At 40.7% G+C, this 27,073-nt stretch overlaps 1 protein-coding gene across 1 annotated transcript in view; it reads right to left on the reverse strand.

Annotated features, from left to right (window-relative positions):
* The window catches only part of NBAS (NBAS subunit of NRZ tethering complex), an 852,905-nt gene that overhangs the window by 451,548 nt on the left and 374,284 nt on the right, over nt 1-27,073 (reverse strand). Inside the window, exons 31-33 of the mRNA XM_033937554.1 lie at nt 6,244-6,357; nt 2,611-2,768; nt 169-267 (exon numbers count right to left, since the gene is read on the reverse strand). Of these exons, the coding sequence (XP_033793445.1) occupies nt 169-267; nt 2,611-2,768; nt 6,244-6,357 (371 nt within the window). The remainder of the gene's footprint in view (nt 1-168; nt 268-2,610; nt 2,769-6,243; nt 6,358-27,073) is intronic.

Below are 27,073 nucleotides of genomic sequence, written 5' to 3' on the forward strand. Positions count from 1 at the left end.
GGGGAAAAGGTTACTTCAGTTTATATTCGAGTATATACGATAAGCTATTTTTGCACCTTCAATCAATGGCAAAGCTATATTTATAAAAAGTTATCAATGCAGCAATTAGCAAACAGCAACATTAAAAATATTGTTTTTTCAAGTTCACAATTCTGTTTTAATTCTTACCTGCTGAGATTCTTTGCAAGCTATCCTAGAAGATTCTGAGACATGCACATGCTCTCCTTCTGAGGGAAGAATCTGGTAATTCACTGCCTGATAAAGTATCTACAGAAAACAGAAAAACAACAGATGTCAGACTCATACCTACTTATATATCAAATAGGTATACAAAAAAAATAGGAAAAGAAAAGCTGCAATATGATGCTGCAAAATTTTAGAATACATCAAAATCATATACAGCATTATAAGTAATACAATTGATTGCTCCAAGTGATCATGGGAAAACCACTTAACCTTCCTTTGCCTCAGAAATGTTACAATCCTTGCCATCTTACTGAGCTTGCTGGATGGGCCAATTCAGTTTTATCTGCTATCATCTAATAAGTAGCTCTATCAAGGGTCATATGAAGGTCTTATATTTTACTATTTATCAGGTTGTTTGCTTCCTAGACTATCTGGACATGCTCCATAAATAGATTTCATGCTCCTGTAATTGGGGGGAGGGGTGGAGGGGGTCTTAGGGCTAGGTTCACTAAGCAAACCGATCAGTTTGCGACCCGATTGTTCCCCAACCCGATTCAATAACCTTCCTCCCAATCTGATCAGCACCTGATCCAATCAGCACATGCAAATAAGGGAAATGGCATGCAAATTTTGGAAGGCAGCAATTCACTAAACAATTTCTACAAAACCGATTAGGCTTGCCGATCAGAAAAGAAGCAACTGCTGAAGACCAGTCGCTTCTATCCTGGCCGAATCTCCTGCCCTTTAAAACCACGGGCTTGCAATGCGTTTTGCAGAATATACAAAAAAGGAATTTTTCCTTTTTTATATATTCTGCAAAACGCATTGCAAACCCGTGATTTTAACACGAACCAAAAAAAACCTGCCCCTCCCCGCACTGAAACAAGCCCCCCCTCCACACTGATTCCTGCCCCCACCGCTGCCCACCCACGAAGGAATATGACAGGAGGGATGCCAACTCTCTCCTGCCATCGCAAACTCGGCCTGGCCCACTCCCTCCCCGTACCTAGGCCAGCCATACCCACCCACCTACCTCCCTCCCTGTACCTTTAAAAACGTTGGGAGCAGGAGGGGTGCCCAGTCCCTCTTGCTCCTTAGGCCTCCAGTTATCTTTGGGAGCAGGAGTAAGCGCAAAGTCCTCCTGCTGCTCTGCTGTGCCGCAACGCAATACCGGCATTAGGCCACGCCCTGGTGCATCATGTGATGCACGGGGAGGGGCCTAAGACCTTGATTGGCTGAGTCGCCTCGGGCTCCTCCTTTGTGAGAGTTCTTGGGGTGCCTCATCCAATCAGGGGCTTCCTTAGGGAGGAGTCTAAGGAAGTCCCTGATTGGCCATAAACAATTTATTACAGTTATCCTTAGTGTGCTCTGTTAACTTAGGGCTCATTTTACGAAGCCACGCTAGCGGTTTTAGCACACGCACTGGATTAGCGCGTGCTATAACACTCGCTAGCCGAAAATCTACCACCTGCTCAAAAGGAGGCGGTAGCAGCAATTTAGTGTGCGCTATTCCGCACGTTAAGGCCCTAGCGCGGCTTTGTAAAAGGAGCCCTTGGTTACATTATAGTCTATAATTTCCTATAACTTGCTCTTAAAGAGAAGACCCAAATAATTTGCTTAGTACACCAGCAGACAGGAAAATTGTCAAGATCAGCACAGTCACAGAACATGGTTAGCATGCATAAAAGGGGAAATATGCTTTTAACACATTTTGCAGTAACCTGTTTTCCTGCTTTTAGTAGAAGGGCCTCTAAGATATTTGCAAATAAAAAGTTCATTTAAGAGGTCTTATTTATTTCTCAGTGAATATGGAAATTATACAAATAAATTATGAAAGGGATATCACAGATAAGAAATAATCCTTAGTGAAAGTAAGGCATTTTTTTTTTTAAAAGTATAAATTAAATAAGAGTATAAATTAAATAATTCCAAATTTCTAGCAGCATGAAATTATTATTGGTTCAATTTTTACCTGTGTGATTATCTTCTGCTTTATTGCTCATTATGATAAATCCATGTTAGGACATTTGCCGGCTGAAGTTCTGAAAAGGATGATACATATTTTGTGCATGGTAGATCCACAATGCATCTTGCATTCTTCAGAAACAAGCAAATTAGTCCATTTGTTTCTGGAATTGCTAAGATGCATATAGAACAGGGGTGTCAAAGTCCCTTCTCGAGGGCCGTAATCCAGTCGGGTTTTCAGGATTTCCCCAATGAATATGCATTGAAAGCAGTGCATGCACATAGATCTCATGCATATTCATTGGGGAAATCCTGAAAACCCGACTGGATTCCGGCCCTCGAGGACTGACTTTGACACCTGTGATATAGAAGATCAGCGAAGCAAAAAGTATGCTTTAGCTCCTATCTATTATCGAGATAAAGTGGAACAGAAATTGAAACTGCTGACAAAAGACCAACCTGAGTCTGGAGAGAGCTGCTTGCCGCTAAAAGACCTTGTATGGCACTGGGAGGACAGTGTGTCAAAGCAAATGCCATGAGTTCTTGGCGAGTGCCCAGGTCCTGATAACTCTCTGACTGCCCCAACTGGCTACACACGTCCCAGCTTTGACTATAACCTAGAGATGGAGAAAAGAAGATTTCAAAACATTTACTCATAGTGAGCGAAGAACAAACTTCACTAGTGATCATACAAGGGGCTGCTGAAAAGTTCTCAGCCCAACCAAGAAAAGAATGATGCGGAGCCATGAAACTTACAAGCTATTCCATACTTTTCATTTCAGTGATAAGAAATGAAACAAAAAGTGTCAAGAAAAGGATGGAATAGCTTGTAAGTTTCATGGCTCCGCATCATTCTTTTCTCGGTTGGGCTGAGAACTTTTCAGTGGCCCCTCATACATAACCAAAGTATCAAAAAAAGTAAATAACATTTTAGCTTGACTTATTGTCAGGGCAGGATTAATTATTCGAGGGCCCCTAGGCACGCATGTACACTGAGCCTGCCTGGCCCTGCCCCGCCCACACCCCGCCCATGCCTCACCCCCATTTATCTGTTTTCTTATTTACTTCTTTATTTCCACTTATATTTCTTTTCATTTTTAAAATTCAAAACAAACAATGATTAGCATACCAGTGCACAGTTTTTCTTCTATGCAACCCCCAAACATCTCTGAACAAATCCCCTTTCCCTCCCTTCCCACCTACTTACCCAGGACTTTAACTCTGAACCCTTTCCATGCATATATGAAAGTGTTCAAATATATTGTAAAGCAGTAATACTATCCAAAATATAAGTCTATATTAATAACCAAGTTTACAACGCCTCTCAACTGCCTCACTCTATGTTGACCAACTATATCCCATATGTATGTATAAACAACCAAATCTGTAACTCCTCTAGTATATTCCACTCTATGTATGTTAACTTGCAACGAAACAACAAGGCAAGCAGTCCTCCAAAGAATCCAACATGAAACAAAAGAAGATTGGCAGAAAATAAGGAAATTCAAATCAGGTTTATTCAAGGTGCTCCCAAGAACCATGCCTGATGCATTTTGCAAAACAAGGCTAGTCAATGCTAACAAAAATCATGTTTTTCATGCAAGCAGACCACAGAAAAAACACCTTCGCCTACTATGGAATATGTAATCACAAACTAACCTCTCTCCCTTTTACAAAACTGTAGAATGATTTTTAGCCATGGTCGTAACAGCTCAGATGCTCATAGAATTCTGAGCATCAGAGCTGTTACCACCACGGCCGGCGCTAAAAAATGCTCTACAATTTTGTAAAAAGGAGGATAAAATAGAAATACGTAGACAAAGGTTAAACTGAACTACCAAGAAGCTGGACACTGCATACAATGCAACACCACAGAAACAGCCATATATATCCTCTAAAGCAAAAAAAATAAATAAATAGAAAATTTTTTTCTACCTTTGCCTTGTCTGGTTTCAGCGCTCCTCATCTTCTTGTCACTCTTTTCCTTTCATTTTCTGTCCTTCTATGCCACTACCAAAAAACTGTATGCCTCCCCCTTCCATCTTTCCCTTCACCCCTATTGGTCTGGCATCTCTCTCTTCTTCCCTTTCCTCTCCCACACCCCCATGGTCTGGCATTTCACTCTCTCCTCCCCCTTCCCCCCACTTTCATCAGCATCAGCCCCCTTTCTTTCCCTCCAACCCAATTCCATCCAGTATCCTTCCCCCTTATGTCTTCCCCCTTTCCTTGCACACCATTTCCATCAGCATCTGCCCCCGTTTCCCTCCACCACCCTTTCCACATGGCAATACCCCCCCACCCCACCCCGGCATCGACAACAACACTAGCCCTAACCCTCCTTCCCCCCACACCCGGCATCGATGGATGGCAATGCAGCCTCCCTCCGGCATCATGGCTGGTTCAGCTCCAGGAAGCTTCCAAGATGACTGCGTCTGCCAGAAGAAGTAAGTGACATTGGAGGGGAATGGACCGACAGATGCATTCCTCGTGGGACTGTCTAGGAACTGAGCCGGCCATGTTGCCATCGATGTCGGCGGGAGGCTGTGTTGCTGTCCGTCGATGCCGGGGGAGCCGGTGGTGTTGTCATCGATGCCTGGTGGGGACCCATTGCCATTAGGGGGGCCCGTTGCCATCTGAAAAAAAAAATTGTCATGGCAAGTCGCCCTTCAGTGGGACCCCTGACTATGTCAGGCCCTAGGCACGTGCCTACTGGGCCTACCCATTAATCTAGCCCTGCTTATTGTTACTTTTATACAGCATCAGAACTGCTGTAACAAGATACCAATATCACCAACTATAACAGACAAACCCTACTACATTATTTTGTACACATTTATATGTAGGCATAAAAATCACCTTATTTCAGCTAGTCACTCTTACATAGCCAAATAACAATGACTAATATATTATCAATTATATTAATTGCAATCATAGTAGCTAGGCTTGGATTCCTTATATAAGTCAGGGATTCAGAGGTACAGGAAATTGATATCTTTGTAAGAATGTATATATGACTTTCGAAGAATAAGTACTATGATTTGAAAAGTTTAGATATATATATATATTTTTTTTTAAAAGTTAGATCATGCAACTTTCTAAACCTATACTCTGCAATCAAAATGTAATCACCTCATTAATATATCCAATTGAGTATCATGCACCTAGTTTTCCACATCGAAAGACACTGGAAAGGCTCATCAACCTTTTAAAATCATCATCATTGCAATGTAAAATACTAAACATTATATAGTTTTTGAGTCACAGTGTTATAAAAACTAATTGAATACTGCAGCAGAAACCCATTTATTTATTTATTCAATTTTTAGCCCTTCCTCCCAAAGGAGCTCAGAACAGATTATAAATCAGGTACTGAAGCATTTTTCCTCTCTGTCCCCAGTGGGACAGCGGAGGATTAAGTGACTTGCGCAGTGTCACAAGGAGAAGTGCAAGGTTTGATGAACCCATAACCTCAGGGTCCTCAGGCTGAAGCTCTAACTACTAGGGGCTCCTTTTACTAAGGTGCGCTAGCGTTTTTAGCATATGCAGCAGATTAGCACACACTAACCCCGCGCTACGCGGCTAGAACTAATGCCAGCTAGTGCGCGCGGCATTGTAGCGTGCGCTATTCCGCGCGTTAATGCCCCTAACGCAGCTTAGTAAAAGGAGCCCTAAGCCACACTCTCTTCCTTTTGGCAAGAAAGAGCACAGAACAGTTTAAAGATAGGCAGCACATCTCTAGGCTTAGCCAGAAATGATTTCAGGTCGTCAATAAGAAATGAGGGAAAAAAGACAGAAAAATCAAAATGGTAGACCCATCTGTTGAAATTTCATGGATGGAATGGCACCAAGTGAGGAGTGCAGCACAGATGCTTAATATGTATTCCAGTGCCAACATAATATAGAATTCTGGAATCCTATATCCCATTTTGGCTCAACAGCTACATGGCTAAGAAGCATTAATTATACCCTATTTTGAGGCAGATGTTTAGTCTATATATTAATGAATAAAAAATAAATTTTGGGTCATAAATCTGGCATCTTAAACAATGTAAGACATGCAGTGAATAAGACTAGTTAACTTTGAAACATCACCTGTGGCCATAAGTTCTTGGCAGTGAATATTGGCTGCTCGATAGTCCTGGAAATGAAGAGTTTGTTCTGCTAAAAGGGTCAGTACCTGTCCTCTTCTTTCTGCCTCATCATCTCCTAAGAACAATTTGTAATAGAAGACAGATAAGTTATGACTTTCAATGTTACAGAAAAATAGTTAAAATAAGCAAATAAAAAGTAAAGCAAAAGAGTTATACTGTTATATGATAAAAACTCTAAATTCTCATTCTAGCTTTAAAGCAAATGGAAATACAATCTCTTATGTAAAAACTAAATTCTCAAGTATAGGACTTTTAAATATCTTTTTTATTATAATCAAAACATTTCAAAACTATGTATTAATGCAGTGAATATTCAGCACCACTATCTGGATAGAAGTCAACATTGGTTTAAAGACTGGGGATAAAAAAGAAATTATAGATTACTTGATAAAGATAGGCATTTTTAAAAAAGCAAACTTTAGTAACTAGTATCAAGAGTATAAAACTCTTTTTTCTTTATAAAAACATAAGAACATAAGAATTTGCCTCCGCTGGCTCAGACCTGAGGTCCATCGTGCCCAGCAGTCCGCACCCGTGGCGGCCCATCAGGTTCATGACCTGTCAGTTTTAAATGTTAACTTTCTGCCAGAGGTAGGAACTTAGGGCTCCTTTTATCAAGATGCGCTACGGGGATTAGCACGTCAGACATTTCATCACACGCTAACCCCTGCGGCATACCAAGAAACTAATGCCTCATCAATGGAGGCATTAGCGACTAGCGCAGCAGGCAGTTGAACGCGCGGTATTCCGCACGTTAACCGCCTACCGCAGCTTGATAAAAGGAGCCCTTAGCCTCTAGAAATCAAAGCAGGGTCTAGTTCAATCTTCTGATCTGCTGCTAGTGATCAGTAACCTGTCATTAAAATTGTCCGTAGTACCCAAAGATTGGAGGGCGGCCAATGTAATGTTGATTTTCAAAAAGGGTTTCAAGTGTGATTCGGAAAATTACAGTGACGAGCAAAATAATGGAAATTATTATAAAGAATACAATTAAACATTAACAAACATGGTTTCATATAAGAGAGTCAGCATGGATTCAGCCAAAAGAAGTCTTACCTCACCAATTTGCTTCATTTTTTTTCCAAGACCAGCACTGGTTTAAAGGTAAGGAAAAAAACACAAGTATATGTATGTATATATCTATATATATACACATACATACATATATATCTATATATATATCTATATATATCTATCTATATATATATATATATACACATTTTTTTACACTATCTATGCTTGCTCTGTAGAAGTTGCTCTGTTATGAAGATTCCTTCCCCCCCACCTTTTATGTTCAAATCTTTTTCATTGTGAATGCCAAGCAGTAGACATCAAGGAATAGAACAAAATCAAAAGAACCAGCATCCAACAATACAACATTTATGGATAGATAATTAAACAAAAGCAGCAATCCCCCCCCCCCATCTCCCCAACCAGCAAAATCCCCAAACACCAACTCCTCTCCCCCCCCAAAGATAAACACAAAGAAGATGATCAAGAGGTCACTAAGATCCCAAAGATCCGTACTCTTGTGGCCCTTGGTAGGCACTGTAAGAAGTCTCCCCCCCAAAAAAAGGAGAAAAAAAAGGAGCCTGCAGCGACCGATCCCGGTAGCTAGCATAGTGCATAGCAACAAAGCTAAGCAAGAGGGTTTAAAAGGAGACTATGTCCCCTAGGAGATAGGGAAGCCAAATAGACTCCCCAGACAAGCAAAAAACTACATCTGCAGCGAAGATGACCAACCGCCTCTCGAGCATCCCAGGTAGCCAAATTATGCACCAAAGATCTCCAGGTCTAGAGAGAGGGAGGTTCAGAAGCAGTCCAGCTTTGCAAAATGCATTTGCGAGCAAGGGGACACATCTTACGACACCAGAAGGGTCCCCCCTTAGGAAGGCCCCCAGCAAGTCTAAACCCAATTGCGCTACGTTACCTGCAATGGGACTCCGAAATAAGCCCCGTAAGTACTGGACTATAGACTGCCAATAAACTTGGACAGTCCAACAATCCCAAAAGGAATTAACAAAGGTATTGGGGTCCTGGGCACATTTCAAACAGAGAGGTGAGTCAATACCCCCAATTTTGTGTAATTGCACCTGAGTATAACAGGCCCTATATATCACTCGCACATAACACTCTCGAAACAGCGCTCCTGGAATCAAATGAGGAACCCCTCGCAGGGCACATAAAATATCCCAACAGCTAAGATCCATATGAAGGTCTTGACCCCAGTTCCCTTGAATACATGACATATCTTTGGGCTCAGTGAATTCCAAGAGGGCCTTATTTAATGCAAACACCGAAGTGAATTGGATCGCCACCTCTGCAAAGAAAACCCTAAGGCGCTCCCCTATTGGCTGCGCAATCCGGTCCTGAGGGAGTGAGAGAACATAATGCTTAGCCTGGCAATAGGCAAAAGTATCACCCCAGCTCCCACCTATGCAATCCCCAAAAGCTGATAGGGGTTTCAGACCTCCCTCCTCATTCAACAGGTGTTCCAGCTGACTAATGCCACGAGCAGCCCAAACTATTTGAAACATAGTTCAGAAGAAAGCAACTATACAATTGCTTAATATTCAGTGTGTCAAATATATATTTTTAAGCATTGGATTTGGTCATTATAAGGAAAGTTTTTTAGCTGCTGAGTCTCATGAGATTGTGGCAAGAACTTGTGGCAGCCATTTTCAATAGTGAGTCTGCACATGGCAAGAGCATTGCTCCTGCCCCGGTCCACCTCAATATCAAAAGTAGGCTGTGGATAAGTCTGGGAGATGGGAGGGAGGTGGGGTGGAACAGAGCCAGATGAGACAGGACATGAGCTCACCACTGGCTCACCACTAGGGCTAAAGGCAGACCCACGGGAGGCCTACAATGGTTGGGGATAGGTCTGAGGCTGCAAGGCTGTGTCTGAAGCTTGGGATGAGGCTACCGGGTTGGGGTTGCCAGGCAGGCCACCTCAGTGATAATTGGTGCTTGGAGGAGGGAGGGAGAAAGGAGAGAGCATTACCATACTTGGATATAAACCCTCAGTTTATATTCAAGTCAATCTTTTTTCCTCTTTTTTGAGAGGAAAAAAAAGTTACCTCTGTTTATTTGAGAATATACAGTACTGACATTTGCTAACATTTGCCTATTTCTGATGGGAAGAAGGGTCACTTTCGAAAGCTAATCAAACAACGCACTGAGCTAGTCCAATAAAAATATATTACCTTTATTCCTTTTGTTTGGCACTTGGGAAAGGGTCTGAATCCTGTTTCATAACTACTATGATTGCTTTCCTATACTATTCAAATTTAGAATTCCTTTCCCGCTTTTTCAAAAAAATATTTTTATATTGTAACCTGCTATGATCTGTTCATTAGATAGAGCAGTATAGAAAGTTTTAAATAAACATAACTTCCAATTTCTATGAAAGACTGGAGTTGTGACTTGGGATAGTTTATAACAAACTCTAGCAGCTCCAGCACCTTCCTCAATCAAACCAAAAGGGAAACACATGTACCCACAGTTAGCATAAAGATGTTGTGATGACTTCTACATATTTTGTGAATACTCTTGGTGTTTATGTGAGACCAAATGGAAGTGCACAGCATGGAAGTGGGTTTTCCCTACTACATCTGTGGAGAGACAATGTTTCTAAATGGACTTTATTTGAAAGTGTCAAAGTTCCACATAAAATAATTTCATCTACATAAAAATAAATCATCCACATAAAAGTCTTAAAGGACCTAGTCTGCTAGGGATACAGGACCCAAAATGGTCCGCGTTTCGACAAAAAGTCTTCTTCAGGGATCCCTGGGGGTCCTATAAAAGTGAATACGTGGGAAACAATTTTATGGTGAGCCGGAAGTGAGACACTGCTTGCATTTGCATGTAAGAATAAGCATATTTTAAACCCATATAATGAATTCCCTTTCAGTAGAATGAAATGAGGAAGCAAAAGGAAACCATCCAGACCTTTTGCTTAGCCAGATACTGGTTCAGAGTCCTTAGGAACAAAATTTACCATCTTCTTTGTGATTGGGAAGTACTTAGAATAAGATCCCTTCTCTCTTTCCTGTGGTGGAATGGGTTTAATCACACTGGCTTGTAAGAGGGAAGAGAGTTCCTTGTTAAGCAAATCCTCAGGCTGAGATTAACTTTAATGCTATTGATGGACAATTTGGAAGAACGTTTTCTAATCGCAATTAGCAACCTTCCCAGACAAAATTTCAGAACCCACTGGTCCTATAAAAGAGAACATCTTGAGGTAAAAAAACAAAAACCTTTTTCCTCCTTTTTTCTAGAAAGTCATCTGAGATGGTCATGGAGACAGAGATAATGCACGCCTGAAGATAATCAAAATCCAGTTCATGGTTTTGACTGTCGAGCTGGCTGAGCTTTTTGGCCCTCAATTGTTGGTTGGAAGAAGCAGAAAGGTGAGGAATACCTATGCCTGTGAGAATAATAAGATCTTTGGCTACCTTCCATTATAAAACATCCTAGAAGAGGAGTCAAGGTCAGAAGTAAGCTTGGAGAGAATCTTAACAGTATCTGAGTACTCCTTGATAAGAATCGGAACCTTCTGCATCTTATCTCCAAAGATATTCTCTGTATGGCATGGTATGTCAGCAAGCTTCTTCTGACTTGAGGATTTAGGTTTGCAGCAATGCATTTCTGCAGGCATCAATCCCATTGTGGAAGTTCTCAATGCTTTATCAAATATATAGGTTGACTTGATCATATATTTTCTATACAACTTCCCCTTGGCTGCTAGCTCAAAAAAAGTCATTATTCTTCTCTTGGAAGAGAGTCTCAGCAAACTTCACTTGCAATGCACAATATTCTTCAAGTGTACAGTATGTCTATGAAGAGATACTATATGGGACAAGAGCATGGAATTCTGAAATAATTTCTTCCCAAAATAACTCCAAGGCCTTCATCTCTCTCCCTGGGGTACCGATCCTTTTAAACTATATAGAGTCAACATTCTTATTCATAGGAGGTACATAGAGAGGATTGCCCATATTCTCATCTGCAGGTCCTTCAGCAACCTGTGAAAGGGTATTGTCAGTTTCCTTTTTGGAGGAAGGGGTTCGGGATATATGAGAATTTCCAATGTTTTTACCCTAAATTAATTCTCCATTTCTAAAAAAAATGAGATGGTCTTCATCATATCTCTAATAAACATGGTGAATAAAGAGCTCCTCTGAAAGATATCTACAGCTATCATTTGGTGGGAAAGGAAAGAGGATGGGACTTGATATGCCGCCTTTCTGTTGCTTTAATAAAGCTGTTTACATATTCTATGCACGTACTTATTTTGTACCTGGGGCAATTAAGGGTTCAGTGACTTGCCCAGAATCACAAGGAGCTGCAGTGGGAAACAAATCCAGCTCACCAGATTACCAGGCTACTCCTCCACTCTGATGGAGGATTAATGGTTGTTCCTCTTCAGATGCCCAGTAGTGCTCTGATTAACCCTTTACTTGGCATTATTGCTCAGAAGCAACATATGTTTTCTATTGCTCTTATGGGAGATCTGCATCTCTAAATGTCTGTTTACTTGGCACTGTTGCTCTCGCTCTCGCTCAACATCAAGTAACGTAAAGCAGTAGTTTTACCATTTGCCAATTAAAGGGTTAAGACTCATAAAAATACTCAGCATGAAAGGTCTGAATCTCTGCCCAGCTCAAACAGCTAGTCTCCTGGGCAAGCCTAAGCCAAATGTGTCAAAGCACTAAGAACAACTGATACTGAGAAAGCTTCCTCTCCCTATGCACTGGAGATTAACATCAGATTTATTGAAATTACATGACATTAGAAAGCTTTTTATATTTCACCATAGCCCTTATAAGTTCCAGGCGGATTACAATAAAACAGATGATCGGAAACAAACCCAGTTAAACAGGCAATATTGAAAAAAATCATAACAATCAGTTCAAAAATTTATTGAATAAAACTGTTTTTAAAAGCTTTCTAAAAACTAAATAGTTTCTGATCTAACAGTGAGAGGAAGTTTATTCCAAATAGTCAGAGTTTGATAAGAAACATTAAGTTGACAGAATAGCTTAATTGATTTAGGCGAAAGAAATTGTAAACAGAATTGATTTTGTTATATATGACCCTGTCAACCAATCACGAAGGAAACTAAATCCAGCAAATAATAATGAGCTAGGCCATGTAAAATATTAAAAACCAATACACAGGCTTATAAGTTATCCTAGCAGAAATTGGTAACCAATGCAATTAATCAAAGTAAGTTGTAATCCTTTCATATTTTGGAATTGAGAATATACAGTCATGTGAAAAAATTAAGACACCCCATGAAATATTCAGTTCTTTCACATATTGATGTCATATCTTTTTTTATTTATCTCTAGAAAAGAAAGTGATGTAATTGCAAGTAAACAACAAAACTTTCCTTGATTTACTCATGAAACAAAAAATATCCACAAAAATGAGTGTTAGGAGCAGCACAAAGCATTCAGTGCACCGGCCTGTGCTAAATACCGCTTTCATAGTTGTTTTACCTTAAATTTCCGTGTTACAAGACACAGAATTTGTATTTTGGGATCCTATACAAATACAATTCTTCATTGCTCGAGAACAGAAATGAGTCAGTACTTATGAGCTTGGTTTCACTACTGAGAAAAAAGAGAAGGAAATAATCCCTACATGAGTAAGGAATGGTTTGGGATTTGCGAGGGTGAATCGTGAATTATTCTTTTTTCCATATAAACTTGTTTTTTGAAATTGTATCATATATCCCCATTAATGTGGGCTTAAAAAGGAATTTGGTATGGAATGATTATGTAATGTCAATATTTAAGGAAAGCCTTTCTTTCTTTTGTTTCATGTGACAATGTAATGAATTAAATTTATAAATAAAGGGGGGGGGGGGAAAACAATGCTTTCACAGTTTTGTAAAAGGAGGAGGGTATGTTCAATAAAATCATATATATTAGTCTGAACTTCATTCCAGATTCCAGGTGAACAAAAAAACAAAATAGAGTATAAAGAATCCAAATGAGAATTCATCTGCACCTCAAAAGACATTAACTCTTAAAAAAGCTATATTTAACTTAGCTCTCAATTCCACTTGTAAAAAAACTTTATAACATACTGCCAAACCTCCATCCTTTCTTCCTATTCTAGGTAAATGTAAAAATTTGTAACCAACAGGACACATCTCTCAATTTTCAAGGTCAGATTAGGAGTGAAACTAAGGGCCTCTTCTATTAAACTGTGCTAGCAGTTTTTAGCGTGGTGAGCCGCACTTTATAGCCTGCGCTGCTCCCGACTTTCCTATGAGCATTGGAAGCAGCATGGGCTATTCAGCGCAGCCCTCTGCGTTACAAAAGAGAGGGTTAGTCTCTGTAAAAAACATGAGACCTGGTTGCTGTTCTTCTAAAAACTCCCTAATAATATCAGTTTTATTGTTTAATGATCTACAATTCGCATAATAGCAATGCATAAAAGTATAAAATTAAGAACATAAGAATAGCCTTACAGGAACTGTCCAAACCTTTCTTTTTTTTTTGTTCAATAAATTTTTATTCAGTATTTTAAAAAATACAAGGAGCAATTCAAATACATAAAAGTAGTATAACATTTTGCATTAATATACAGTTAATTATAAAGGCCCATATTATTAAGAAAAGCTCAGAGTATTGGATTTGTTTGTGGTGATGTATGACAATAGAAAGTGAAATAGGACAAAGTAAAAATTGAAAGAGAGAGGAAAAAAGAAGAGAGAAAGAAAAAAAAAATTTAAAGAGAGAAGACAGGAGTGTCTACATAGTAGAATGTACATATGAATCTAAAAATGACCAGGGCGATTTTTTGTTTTTCCAATTCATGGATTTACGGAGTGAAATTTTATTTTCATATGCATATGATTCAAATCTGTGGTACATACATAGAGAGTTCCACCAAAAAGTATAATCTAATAACGAAGATGATTTCCAATTTTTCAGAATATGCATGAGAGCAGTCACAAACATGGTATCAAACATGTCCAAACCTTTCTTAAAACCTGTTACACTATCCGTCTTTACCATAACCTCTGCTATGCGTTCCAGAGCTTAACTATTCTCCTGCACACTATCCACTGACCCGGAAGCCTTCCCTCTGACGCAGATGTCAGAGGGAAGGCTTCCGGGTCAGTGGATCGTGTGCAGGAGCCACTGATTGCAGCTTCACGAAGACCAGCAGACTGCGTGCAGAAGCCACCACTCGTAGCTTTCTAAGAGAAGTGTGGCTGGGAGGAGGGAGCCAGCCAGAGGAGGTAAACGCAGGAGGCACATTGGGACATGGAAGGGAAGAAGAGGGATTGCATAGGTCTAAGAAGGGAGAAGTATGGGTTGCATTGGGACACAGAAGGAAAGGAGGGAGGGAACATGAACTTGGGACATAGAATAAGTGAGGGAAGGGAGTATAAACTTGGGACATAGGATGGAAGAATGGAGGAAGTGAGGGAAAGATGCTGAGGTGCGGAGGGAATAGAAAGGGAAAATTGTTGGGCATGGGTATCTGAGTGAGTGGGAAAGAGATGGTGTACATGGGGAAATAAAGAAAGCAGGTGAATTGTTGAGCATAGGGAGGGAGAAATAAATATTTGGCATAGTGGTGGGAGAGGCATAAGGTACAGATGCATGGGGAAGAGAGAGAGGCAAGGGAAAAATGTTGGATTTGGTGGTGGAGAGGAAACAGTGGGACTGATAAAGAACAAAAATAACATAAACCTCCTATCTTTTCTTTCTATTTAAACTATAGTACTTTATTTTGAGGATTGTTTCTTTAATGTCCAATGTTCTTTAATGTTTTTTATAGACTGTATACTGTACAGGATCCGCATTACATACAAATTCAACTTAAAAACGGTTTAAAAAATGGAACTTGTTCTTAACCTGGGGACTGCCTGTATTCTCATTTGGAATCAGAGGTATTTCCTGTGAGCAGGTAGGATGGAGAAATATGGGTATATGCTTCTTTGAGGTCTTTAGAGTAGAGCCAGTCATTCTTCTCTAATAGTGGTAATAAGGTTCCCAGATAGACTAATCAAAAATTTTCCTTCATCAAATATTTGTTGAGAGCACAGAGATCCAGAATTGGATGGAGACATCCGGATTTCTTTGGAATAAGGAAATACTTTGCATAGAACCCTCAGTCCTTCTCCTGCATGGGAACTTTTTCTATAGAATTGAGCTGAGAGCTCCTGGAGAAGGAAGGTCTTCTACTGGAGTTGAAAAGAGACTCTTTTGGTGGGTGGTTTGGAGTAGAAGGTTTTCAATGCCTGCACTTTGAAAAGAAGATAGAGAGTTTGGAGGTAGTTGGGCTGCTGAGGCTGTTGAGATTTTGAGGAGGACTAAGTTATCATGCAATCAATATGACATTAGATGCTGGTTGTATTGGGTGTTGAGGTGTTGGGGACCTCGATGTTGAGGCTCGCCTCAGAAGAGACACCAACTGTAAAGGAGGAAATCTAGCATCAGTGCGCCAATGATTGGAATGTGTCAATGGTGATGATACTTGGCATGATGCCAATAGAAGCTTTGAAGGGAAAAGGCATTCATGTTTCTTAGCTTTCCTATGAGCGTCCCCCGAGGCAGGTAGCATTGACATAGAAGATGTGTCGATGGTGTCGGTGCCAGTGTCGATGCTGAAATTAATGAATGTTGAGTGTCGATGTCAAAGTCTCCAGCTACCCTCAATGCAAATGAAGTTAACATTAAAAGTTTTTCGTACTGCAACTTTCTGGCTTTAAGTAATCTATTTTGCAATTAAGAGTAGTAGGCAAGAAAGGTCCTGATGTTCAGGACCTAGGCATAGGACACACCAATTATGCGGTTCCATACCTGAAATGGTTCTTTAGCACAGAGTGCACCACTTGAAGCCACTAGAAGCCTTTCACATCGAAGGAAAAACTGCCAATACTAGGTCAAAGGACACAATGGTCCAGGGAGGTCAAGTAGATGACAAGTCAAAAAAGGCTCAACACTCAGCCTGAAAACAGGCTGGAAAGAGTCCGAAGGCCTGAAACAAAGTCTCAGTAGAAAAATGAAAAATTTAATATTGGATGGAAGATAAAGAAATAAAAAAGAAATATATGACGAAAAAGAAGAAACAGCATCTCAGCTCCGCAGAAAATAGAGAATGACACGGGGACAAATTTGTCCCTGTCCCCATGGAATCTATCTCTATTGCCATCCCATCCCCACAAATTCTGTCCTCATCTGCACAAGCACTTATAAGTGTTCAAGGCTTGTACAGATTAATTGAGGACAGAACTTGCAGGGATGGGGCAGGGACAAAGCTCATAAGGACAGGACGGAGACGGAGATAGATCCCACGGGGACAAATTTGTCCCTAAGTTATTCTTTAGCAGAAAACTGAGAACTGAAAGGTCCTGTGAGCTGATGCATGTCCAGTACAGGCAATCTCGAGACTTATAAAATGATAGCACATGTTTAGATAATTTTTCACTTTCTGCATGTTTTGCACTACTTTCAACTGTGTATAGCTGAAATTATCAGAAGCAATTAAGAAAAGATTTATAAACTATAAGGAGTTTTACCTCATGCAAAATTGTGATTTAGATTCAGTATCAACTGCAAGAGACAAGATTTTGGTGTAGTCCTCTATGATTTTCTGTAGAGAGGAGAATCAATATCAAACTTGTGCCTGGAAAATTTCTGCCTTAAGTGTACGGTGGTCACGTCCATAACTGCCTTCAGCTCTCACCTCTTCCAGCACCGGACACAAACGCCATCTTACATCAAGAAGTCACCGCCAGGTGTCAAATTTCACGAGAGTTCACGAGATTATGTACACACGCACTGCCTCCAATGGTTACCTTACATTCTGGAACGTTGCCCGCCTCACTGCTGTAACCTCATGCAAGCGCTTTCCTAAGTCTGTACCCGATTATCCTCTCCACTCCACTTCACAATCGCGTACAGATGCAGTAAAGCGCTTGTGTGAGGTTACATCATTGAGGCAAGCAACATTCCAGAACAATGTTAACATACAGAGGACCTCAAAATAGTACCTGATGGGCCGCAAGTTTGAGACCACTGATATAGCCATGAGTACCGTATTTTCACGCATATAACGCGCATATGTGTATAACACGCAAATGCGTATAGCGCGCGGGTCCAAACCATTTGTGTAAAAAAAAAATTATATAGCACGCACACGCGTATACCGCATATGCTGCTATAACCTCCTCCCGCCACTCCCACTTACTCCCTCTTCTGGCCTGCGAACCGGCATCCTCCCCCCCGCTCGCGTCACCCCTCCCCCGCGATCCTACATCCCCCCCAGCACCGCAAAGACATCGGTCGCTTACCCGATTGGGCACCGGCACCAGCACCAATGCACAGGACGTGCCAGTGCCCGAAGATCCTCCCTCATTGGGCTGGGCGGTGCGAGGGAGATCCTCCCTCTTCCCTGTGCCGGGCTGGACTGGGCTTTGAGCATTTGTGCATGCTCAAAGCCTTCTGGTCTCACTCTCTCTGAGATTCTCAGATTCAGAATCTCGGAGAGAGCGAGACCAGAAGGCTTTGAGCATGCGCAAATGCTCAAAGCCCAGCCCAGCCCGGCACAGGAAAGACGGAGGATCTCCCTCACACCGCCCAGCCCAGCCCAGTCCAACGAGGGAGGATCTTCGGCACTGGCACTGGCATGTCCTGTGCATTGGTGCCGGTGCCCAATCGGGTAAGCGACCGATGTCTTTGCGGTGCTGGGGGGGATGTAGATCGCGGGGGAGGGGGGGAGGATGCTGGTTCGCAGGGGGGATGCCGGATCGCACTGAAAAAAAAAATTTGTGTAACGCGCTCAAACATATAACACGCATGGTTATACTCGGTTTGTAAAATTGTGTATAACGCGTGCGTTATATGCGTGAAAATACGGTAATCATCTATTGTTAGCTGCTTGATCTGTTATAGCAGGGCATGGAGACATTCTTCCCCACTATGTATCACATAATGGCTCAATAAGGTTTAGATGATTTACAAGATTGAAAAATTAAAATCTGAACTGAAAAATAATAAGGTCAAATTTGATTCTTTTTCAACTTTGGAGAACAAATATGTAACTCTTGCTATGGATTTGATTTGTGTCTACTTTCCATTTAAATATGATCTTGTTTTCTATTCTATTTACTGTTAATGCTATGCAATGTTCTAAACTTGGAGAGTTGTACCTGTCAAAAACTGAATTAAAATATTTGGAATTAAAAAAAAAGTGTCTGTAACAGCAACAGGACTTACCCTAAGTCATTAGTGAAGATTTAGTAAAAATATTGAAAAAGTGTATTTTCATGCATTTTGAGGGGGAGTACTAGAATAATACAACCATTGTGCTTTGTGGGGAAAAAAGGAGACTGGCTAGATCCTGCAGAACAGCAACAAGCAGGAAGTTGCATGCAAGCACAAAGCAATGCTTTCCTAGGGTTTGTGTATAAAAGCTGGAGAGCAGTTCCCACACAATGCTTCACCAGATGACAGCATACTATCCTGTTTGTCCTTGAAGAATCAAGGTATGCACAGAGTATGAATAAGCAACAGTAAATTGAACAAAGTATTCTTGACAGAGTATAAGGAATGATCAAAGAGAAGTAATAAGGAGTACCAATGTGTAGGACTTTGCGGGTCAAGGTAAGACTTTTAAACTTTATTCTTGTTATACCACTTTTTCTAACTGGCAGGTCAAAGCAGTTTAAAACACTAAAACAGAAACAGAAAATAATAAAGGAACCACTTTAATGTTGATAGGAAAGAAGCACTCACACTTAAAATAAAATAAATCTAAAGAATATTCATGGGGGGAGAGAGGGAAAGCAGACGAGGGTAGAGGGATAAATCGAGTAACATTCAAAAGTGATTTCAATCTTACTCGTAGCTAAAGGCCTGTTTGAACAGCCAAGCTTTTAAATTGGATTTAAATTTCTTGAAATCAAGTTCTGTTAAAGATGGCAGTGAATTCCAGAATGATAGAGCCATGAAATGTCTAGTTGACTCTAGACAGGCCATCCTTGGGTTTGGAAGAACGAGATGATGATCATTTAGTGATCTTAGTAGCCATGTTGGTGAATGTGGTATTGTAAGAGAAGAAAGATAGAGAAGAAGACCTATATGTAATGCTTTAAAGGTTTAAGTTAATAATTTGAATATTATACACTGCTCCATTGGAAGCCAGTGGTATTTTTGGAAAAGTGGATAGACATGATCATAACATTTGGCATGACAAGCAATTTAATAGCTGTGTTTTGGACTGATTGTAATTTCTTTTTCTGCATCTGAGGACATCGTAGGTAGATAATGTTACAGTAGTCGTCTGGTGGTAATCAGGGAGAAAATGAGTGAGTGGAAAGTGGGGTGTCGAAATAACGCCTTACTGAATGAAGCTGTCGTAATAGAAAGAAGCTGATTTTACAAAGGGAGGATACCCAATTCATAAAAGATAACTGGGAGTCAGGTATAAAGCCTAAATAATGAAATGAATTAACAGTTTTAATATTAGAATTGAAAAGATTTAGATCAAACTGTGGAACCAAGAGTCCACAAGCAAACCAGCACGCAATTGTTTTTCTGCACTGAGAACAAGTTTGTGTGATATTAGCCAATCTGAAACTAGAATGAGACAATCTTGTAACAGTTTAAATGACAGAGCAGTGTGTGGCACAGTGGTTGGAGCTACAGCCTCAGCACCCTGGGTTGTTGGTTCAAACCTCGCGCTGTTCCTTGTGACCCTGGGCAAGTCCTCCATAGCCTCAAATAGACTGTGAGCCTACCGGGACAGATAGGGAAAATACTTGAGTACCTGATTGTAAAAAAACAAACAAACGCTTAGATAATCTTGATAGGCGGTGTATAAAAAAAACTAATAAAGTTGACAGAGTATGGATTTGTATGAAAGAGAATTAGTATATCATCTGCACAGAAATGAAATGAAAGACCAGTGGATTGAATAGGAGTAGCTAGAAGGCTTAAAAACAGGATGGAGAAAGGATAGATCCTTGTGAAACACACATTGTAGTTCATATCCCCCCCCTTTTTACTAAGTTGCAGTAGAGGTTTCTACTGTATCTAGAGCACTAAATGCTCCGATGCTCATAGAATTCCTATGAGCGTCGAAGAAGAATCGGAGCATTTAGTGCTCTGGGTGGCGGTAGAAACCTCTACCGCAGCTTAGCAAAAGAGGGTGTATGTGAAGCTGAAGATGTGGTAGATACCTTGTATGTTTGATTACATAGAAAAGAAGAAAACCAGGATATAACTGTCCCACTAAATCCAAGCGATGAAGCATGAGAGAGAAGAAATGAATGATCTATGAAATAAAAGCCATGGAAAGATCTAAGGAGACAGCAAGAAAGTATTTATCTAAATGAGAAGAAATTTCACAGAAAACAGCTGTTTTAACAGTTTCTGTGCTATAATGGCAACAGAATGAGGAGCAGAGCAATGTGATCAAATCTCTTTGCCTAATAAAGAACCGATGAATGAGAATTTGCCTAAGATCCGAGTACATGTTTTTAAGAAGGCCTCAATAAATTCTATTGTGTGTTGGTAATGCAATTCTATCAAGTTTTTTCAGGTGAAATAGTTACATTTTTTCATTTAAAACCACAACTCAGCAATATGTAAGTGGATTATGCTCTGTCTAAGAAAAGCCTAAGCTGCTAACATGAAAAAAGACTTCCCTTTCCTTATATTGATCTTTCTGTGCAAGGGATTGAAGCCAGGAGAATTCCGAGAATGAGAAATATATATTTTACTGAACATACCCATGGGGCAGCATCCATGACCTTGTCTAAGAGTTTTATAAGACATTTATAAATTTTCAGTATTTTGTTTTCCTGAAGTGACTAAATTATTCTCCAGTTTCTTTTCTTTAGATTTTTCTTCATGTGAAGAACAAAAATACATGCATCTCTATTAGTAATTTGGAATAAAAATGGCTGTGTGCTTGGACTGATTATATTTTATCAGGATCTCCTCTATGACCCCACTAAAGGATTTTGTGATCTTACCTGGAGTTATGACCTACAGTTTGAGCACCACTAAGTTACATATTACACTTCTAAATGCACAATATTATACTTCTTATCATAGGCACCAGCTCTGATTCTAGAGTACCCCCAATATTATTTCTAGCACTGCCCAGACATCAGAGCTGAAATCTTCCTGATGTAGAGCTGCAGGGGGAAGCAGGAAGTAAGGCTGTGTGAGAAAAGTGCTGCCTACAAGATGAGTAAGACTCTGAGAGACTTTGAGTAAAGTAATGCAATTAAAATTTATTTACTTTTTGGGTCCAAAAAGGGTGCCCTCTGCACAGAAATTGGCAAGATGGACACACCTGGCATAGTACATTCATTGAATATATAGTAAGTATATATTCAAGTATATAGTAAGTATATATTCAAGTACTGTATATAGTAAGTATATATCAGTTAGCCCCTCCTGCCTGTCTGCCTTCACACCTACTTCTTGTCTCTCCACCCCTAATTACTTTCTCCCATTCCTCTTATCCTTAAGACCCTTGACCATATTTACAGTTGCTCATATTTGGGCACTGTTCCCTTGCTTCACATGCTCGCCCCTCAAGTGACATGCTTAGACCATCTTTTTAAACAATAGTCCTTATGGTTAGTTCTGCTGACACCTCTTGATACAATGTTCACTTGACTGTAGGATTTGTATTCAGTGTCCGAGGAATGCTCCCCCTCCCACATTTTGAGTCAGCAAATGCTTGTTACTTGTATGTGCACACAATGTTAGACAAACTCCTTCAAGAATTTTACCAGTATTTCATTTAGTTTTTCATTACCATTTTATTAATATATTTTATATAATGTTACCTCTTTAGGATACTAATTATATCACTGTTCTTCAACCGCCGGTCCTTGGACCGGTGCCGGTCCGCAGAAAATTTCTGCTGGTCCGCGCCGGGCCGGAGAGATCATGGGGAGCCTCCAACAGTGGCTTTCTCCCCTCTCAGTAGCTCTCCTTACTTACCAGCGTAGCAATTCAGGAAGGCAGCCTTGGGGCTTTTGCTGAGTCGCGGCCGTCTTTCCTCAGAGGCGGCGCGACCCAACAAAAGACCCGAGGCTGCCTTCCTGAATCGCTGTGCTGGCAAGTAAGGAGAGCTGCTGGGAGGGGAGAAAGCCACTGTTGGAGGCTGGGAAACTGCTGGGCAAAGGAAAAAAGGGACAGCTGCTACTGGACCTGGAGAGGGAGAAGGAGAGATGCTGCTGGGAGGGGAGGATGAAAAGAAATCTGGGAAGCTGCTGGGCAAGGGAAAAAAGGGACCTGGAGGGAAGGAGAAGGAGAGATGCTGCTGGGAGGAGAGGAAGGGAAGAGAGTTACTGCTGGACAGGAGGAGGAGGGAAGGGAGAAGGAAAAAAAAGGAAGGAAACAGCTAGCAGGGTGATTAGAGGAGGGGAAGGGGAGAGACAGGCATGAAAAAGTAGAGGGATTGATGATGGGAAGGGGTCAGCAGAGAAATAAGCAGAGAGGGACAACGATGCTAGATCTGGTGTAGGAGAGATAAAAATGAAGAAAGCAGTGAAGCTAGAATGAATGATGTAAAAAGGAGAGAGGAGGCACAGGCTGGATGGAAAGGGGAGAGGGGCATAGAAAGAAGTCAGATACATATGGAAGGGGGAGAGGGCAGACAGTAGATGGAATGGGCAGATGCTGGATTGAAGAGACAGGGCAGACGCTGGAAGGAAAAGAGTGAAAAGAAGATGAAAGCAGAAACAAGAGACAACAAAAGGTAGAAAAAAATAATTTTATTTCTATTTTGTTATTAGAATATACCAGATTTGAAATATATATCCTTCTAAAGACATAACTGGAGACTGCAAAGCCCAGGGCTCTTTCTGACCAGGGGGCACTCTCCTAACACTATTCCTGTCATGTGTGACTTCAGTACACTGTTAGTTAGCATGATATTTCTGTGTAGCATTCTGTAATAACTTGGCTTGTTCAGTTTTCTTGATAGTAGAGGGGATATATGTGAAGGGGAGGGGAGACAGGTGTTTTGTTAGTCCTTGTTCTTTATATTTGTATTTATAAAATGACAATTGTATAAAATATTGTTTCTTTTTATACTTTAATAAAATACGTTCAATGTAAAATCATAACTGAGGTTTGTACAGATGGGATCAGATGGTTTGCAGGGACCGAGCTCGCGGAGACGGGGCGGAAATAGTTTTTTTAAATTTCAGTCTTAGTAGTTTGCCGGTCCACAAAATAATTATTTTATTTCTGCCGGTCCACGGGTGTAAAAAGGTTGAAGAACACTGGATTCCTTATTAGAATTATATGTATTAGTAATATCTTTATAATTTCTCTATAGTTATTTAACCACACCTGATTAGATGTATTATATGCAAGTGTTATAAAGTGCTCACCCCCTTCGTGTTATTCTGCAACAATTAACACCATATGAAATTAGTATTTTAATTTCTCACAGCTGACTCTCGGAAGATATTGTTCTCTCCATGTAGCCTTTTGGTCAGATATTCCTCAGTTAGCCAATAAGTTGCAAAAAAGACAAGATCAGTAGCTTAGGAGATACCATTGGTCAGATATTCCTTATCAGTTAATAGGCCACAAAGGAAAGAAGGACGGCAGCTTGGTGTCTCCTAAGCTACTTGTCTTGTCTCCTCCTGCAGCCTATTGGTTGATAAGAAATGCCTGAGCAATCCGTTAACCCTTTCAGGACCAAGGGACATATTTGTCCCATAACTTTAAAATCCTATAAATTTTGATTGGGATAGTCTACAGTTCTAAATTTGATATGTACGGATTCCATATGATACTGCCTTTATGTAAACAAACTGGTTCCGACATTCATTCATTAGCGTCGTTGCCAGATTGACGAGAAGATTTACTTGCCACACTGTCCATAAGCCAGAAGTTTGATTTTTAAAAAAAAAATAATGATATTTCACAAAAAAAATCAATTTTTTGGCATCTGCAAGCCCTTTTTACCATACAAATGTCGTCAAAACCACAAAAATTGGCCTACGATCCTTATGGTCCTGAAAGGGTTAATAGCAGGAAGCAGAGGAGAACAGAAGTGAAGGTCAGGCAGGCTTCCTGCCTTTGGTATATCACACAGACGGGGAGAAGTGTTGAGGGAGGCCCTGGGAAAGGAATGAAGAAGTGATAGAGAAGCAGGGAAAGGAGAGTAGCACAGGAACTGATAGGTTGTGAGAGGAAAAGAGGCTGAGAGTGAAGGAGTCTGGGACTGGTTTTTCTAAGCATTGAACTAAGTTTTCTCTTTAATAAAATGCTGAATTATGTTTAGCTGCAGACCTAACTTATCTGATGTTCTAGCCTGCCTGCACTAGGTGTTGTAGCAGGGTGTTTTAGCTTCTTATGGCTATCTCAGCATAAACGACATGTAACAGAAAGACTGCAGGGCCTAGATAAGTGACCTGCTAATGACCGCTAGTGTGAGCTTAGCACCAATGATTGTTAAGAAAAGTAACACGTGAACAATTTTTTCTAGAATTCAGTTGTTTAGCCAGAAGAATGAATAAATATCTCTGTAACTCCCGGGTTTCGGCACTTCTGAAGCCAGCTTGGAGCTCAGCAGTCGCATACGTATGCTAATAAACCATCTGTGCTTTTTTCAAGTCTCTAGGTTTTTTGGCTGCCCAAAGTGACCTTTCAAGAGAAGCCATATGGACTGTGAAAGGGAGAATAGAAACAAATGCAAGCTGGAGAGGCAAGGGCAATGGCACAAAGATAACTGAGTGAGGGATGGGCTGAAGAAAGAAAAACAGATGAGCATAGGGAGAGGAACTGTTTGAGATTCAATGACCAGGGGCTGATAGGGGAGAGATGTTAAAAAATGAGTTCTGAGGAGAGGATCCAGTTGGAAGGAATATACACTAATCCCCTCTTTTACTAGCTGATTTAGCACACACTAAATTCTAATGCATCCATAGAATATAATGGGCACTAAATTGGTTAGCACGCCTTAGTAAAAGGACCCCTAAGTGATGAAGAAAGGGATGTATGGCAGGAGTGGAGAGACTAGGAAGAAAAAAATAAGAACAAGCAACAAGATAATTTTTAGATTTTTGTGCTCTTCCTGGTTCAAATTAATCAACCGCCCCCCACAACTAAGCAAGTCTGAGTGGCAGACATATTACTAATTGCACTGAGTAACTTTGGGGTAGCTGCTAGTATCTGCTCTTTTCTTCCAATCATGCAGTCACTGTGGTTAAAGAAGATATTTCATTAGAAGGATAGGGAAAGTGGAGAAGGTTGTGGAAGGATAGAATACCATGAACCCCAAATGTCCCTTTCAAAATATTGATGTCCTTGTGTTGAACTAAGAGTTTACTTTGAACCCTGAGCCTGTGAAGAAACAAGACTTAAGAGTTGTATACAAAATTTGTATACAATTCTAAAGGGCAAATTCTATAAGAAGCGCCCCCAAAGTTAGGCGCCGATGTAGACACTGATCAGTGTGATTCAAGTAAAATTGGGTGCTGTTTAGTGAATCATGCTGAGTGGCACCTATTTTGGAGGCACCCATTAAATAGGCCAGCTCTAGGCACAACTAAAAGATAGGCGCCCATGCGAGCGCTTAAGCACACTTTAAGAGCATTGATTCCGTAAGAAGGTGCCTAACACATAGCCATGCCCACACCCAACATATTTAGAGCCTCTTTTTTTGAAGGCCGCCTACATTTTTAGAGGCACCTTGTTACAGAATTGTGCTTTCTTGATAGGTGCCTATGTTTTAATCAGTGCTGATTAAAAAGTTTAATTGAACTTGTTATTCAATTTAGATAGAAACATAGAAGACAACGACAGAAAAGGGTCACGGCCCAACAAATCTGCCCACTCTAATGATCCACCCCCTAATTTCTTCCTTGAAGTGATCCCACATGCTTATCCCATTTTCTCTTAAAATCCAGCACACTGCTGGCCTCAATTACCTGCAGTGGAAGACTATTCCAATGATCAACCACCCTTTCGGTGAAGAAATACTTCCTGGTGTCACCATGAAATCTCCCACCCCTGAGTTTCAATGGATGTCCTCTTGTTGCCATAGGTCCTTTAAGAAAGAAGATAGCCTCTTCTACCTCAATACGGCCCGTGACATATTTGAATGTCTCAATCATGTCACCCCCTCTCTCTACATTCCTTGAGTGAGTATAGCTGCAACTTACCCAGCCGTTCCTCATATGGGAGATCCTTGAGTCCTGAGACCATCCTGGTGGCCATTCGCTGAGCCAACTCAATTCTCTGCACATTTTTTTGATAATGTGGTCTCCAGAATTGTACACAATATTCTAGATGAGGTCTCAGCATGGATCTGTACAACGGCATTATAACTTCGGGCTTCCAGCTAACAAAACTTCTTCGGATACAACCCATCGTTTGTCTAGCCTTGGATGAAGCTTTCTCCACTTGATTGGCAGTCTTCATGTCTTCACTAATGATCACTCCCAAGTCCCATTCTGCTGCAGTTCTTGCTAAGGTCTCACCATTTAGGGTGTAAGATCTGCATGGATTTCTGCTGCCCAAGGTGTATGACCTTACACTTTTTGGCATTAAAACTTAGTTGCCAAGTTGAGGACCAATGTTCCAGTAAGAGTAGGTCCTGCATCGAGGAGCGCAGAGAGAGGGGGGACATGATCGAGACGTTCAAGTATCTCACGGGCCGCATCGAAGCGGAGGAAGATATCTTCTTTTTCAAGGGACCCATGGCAACAAGAGGGCATCCGTGGAAAATCAGAGGCGGGAAACTACGAT

Source organism: Geotrypetes seraphini, chromosome 3, assembly GCF_902459505.1.
Source record: "Geotrypetes seraphini chromosome 3, aGeoSer1.1, whole genome shotgun sequence".
Classification (NCBI taxonomy): domain Eukaryota; kingdom Metazoa; phylum Chordata; class Amphibia; order Gymnophiona; family Dermophiidae; genus Geotrypetes; species Geotrypetes seraphini.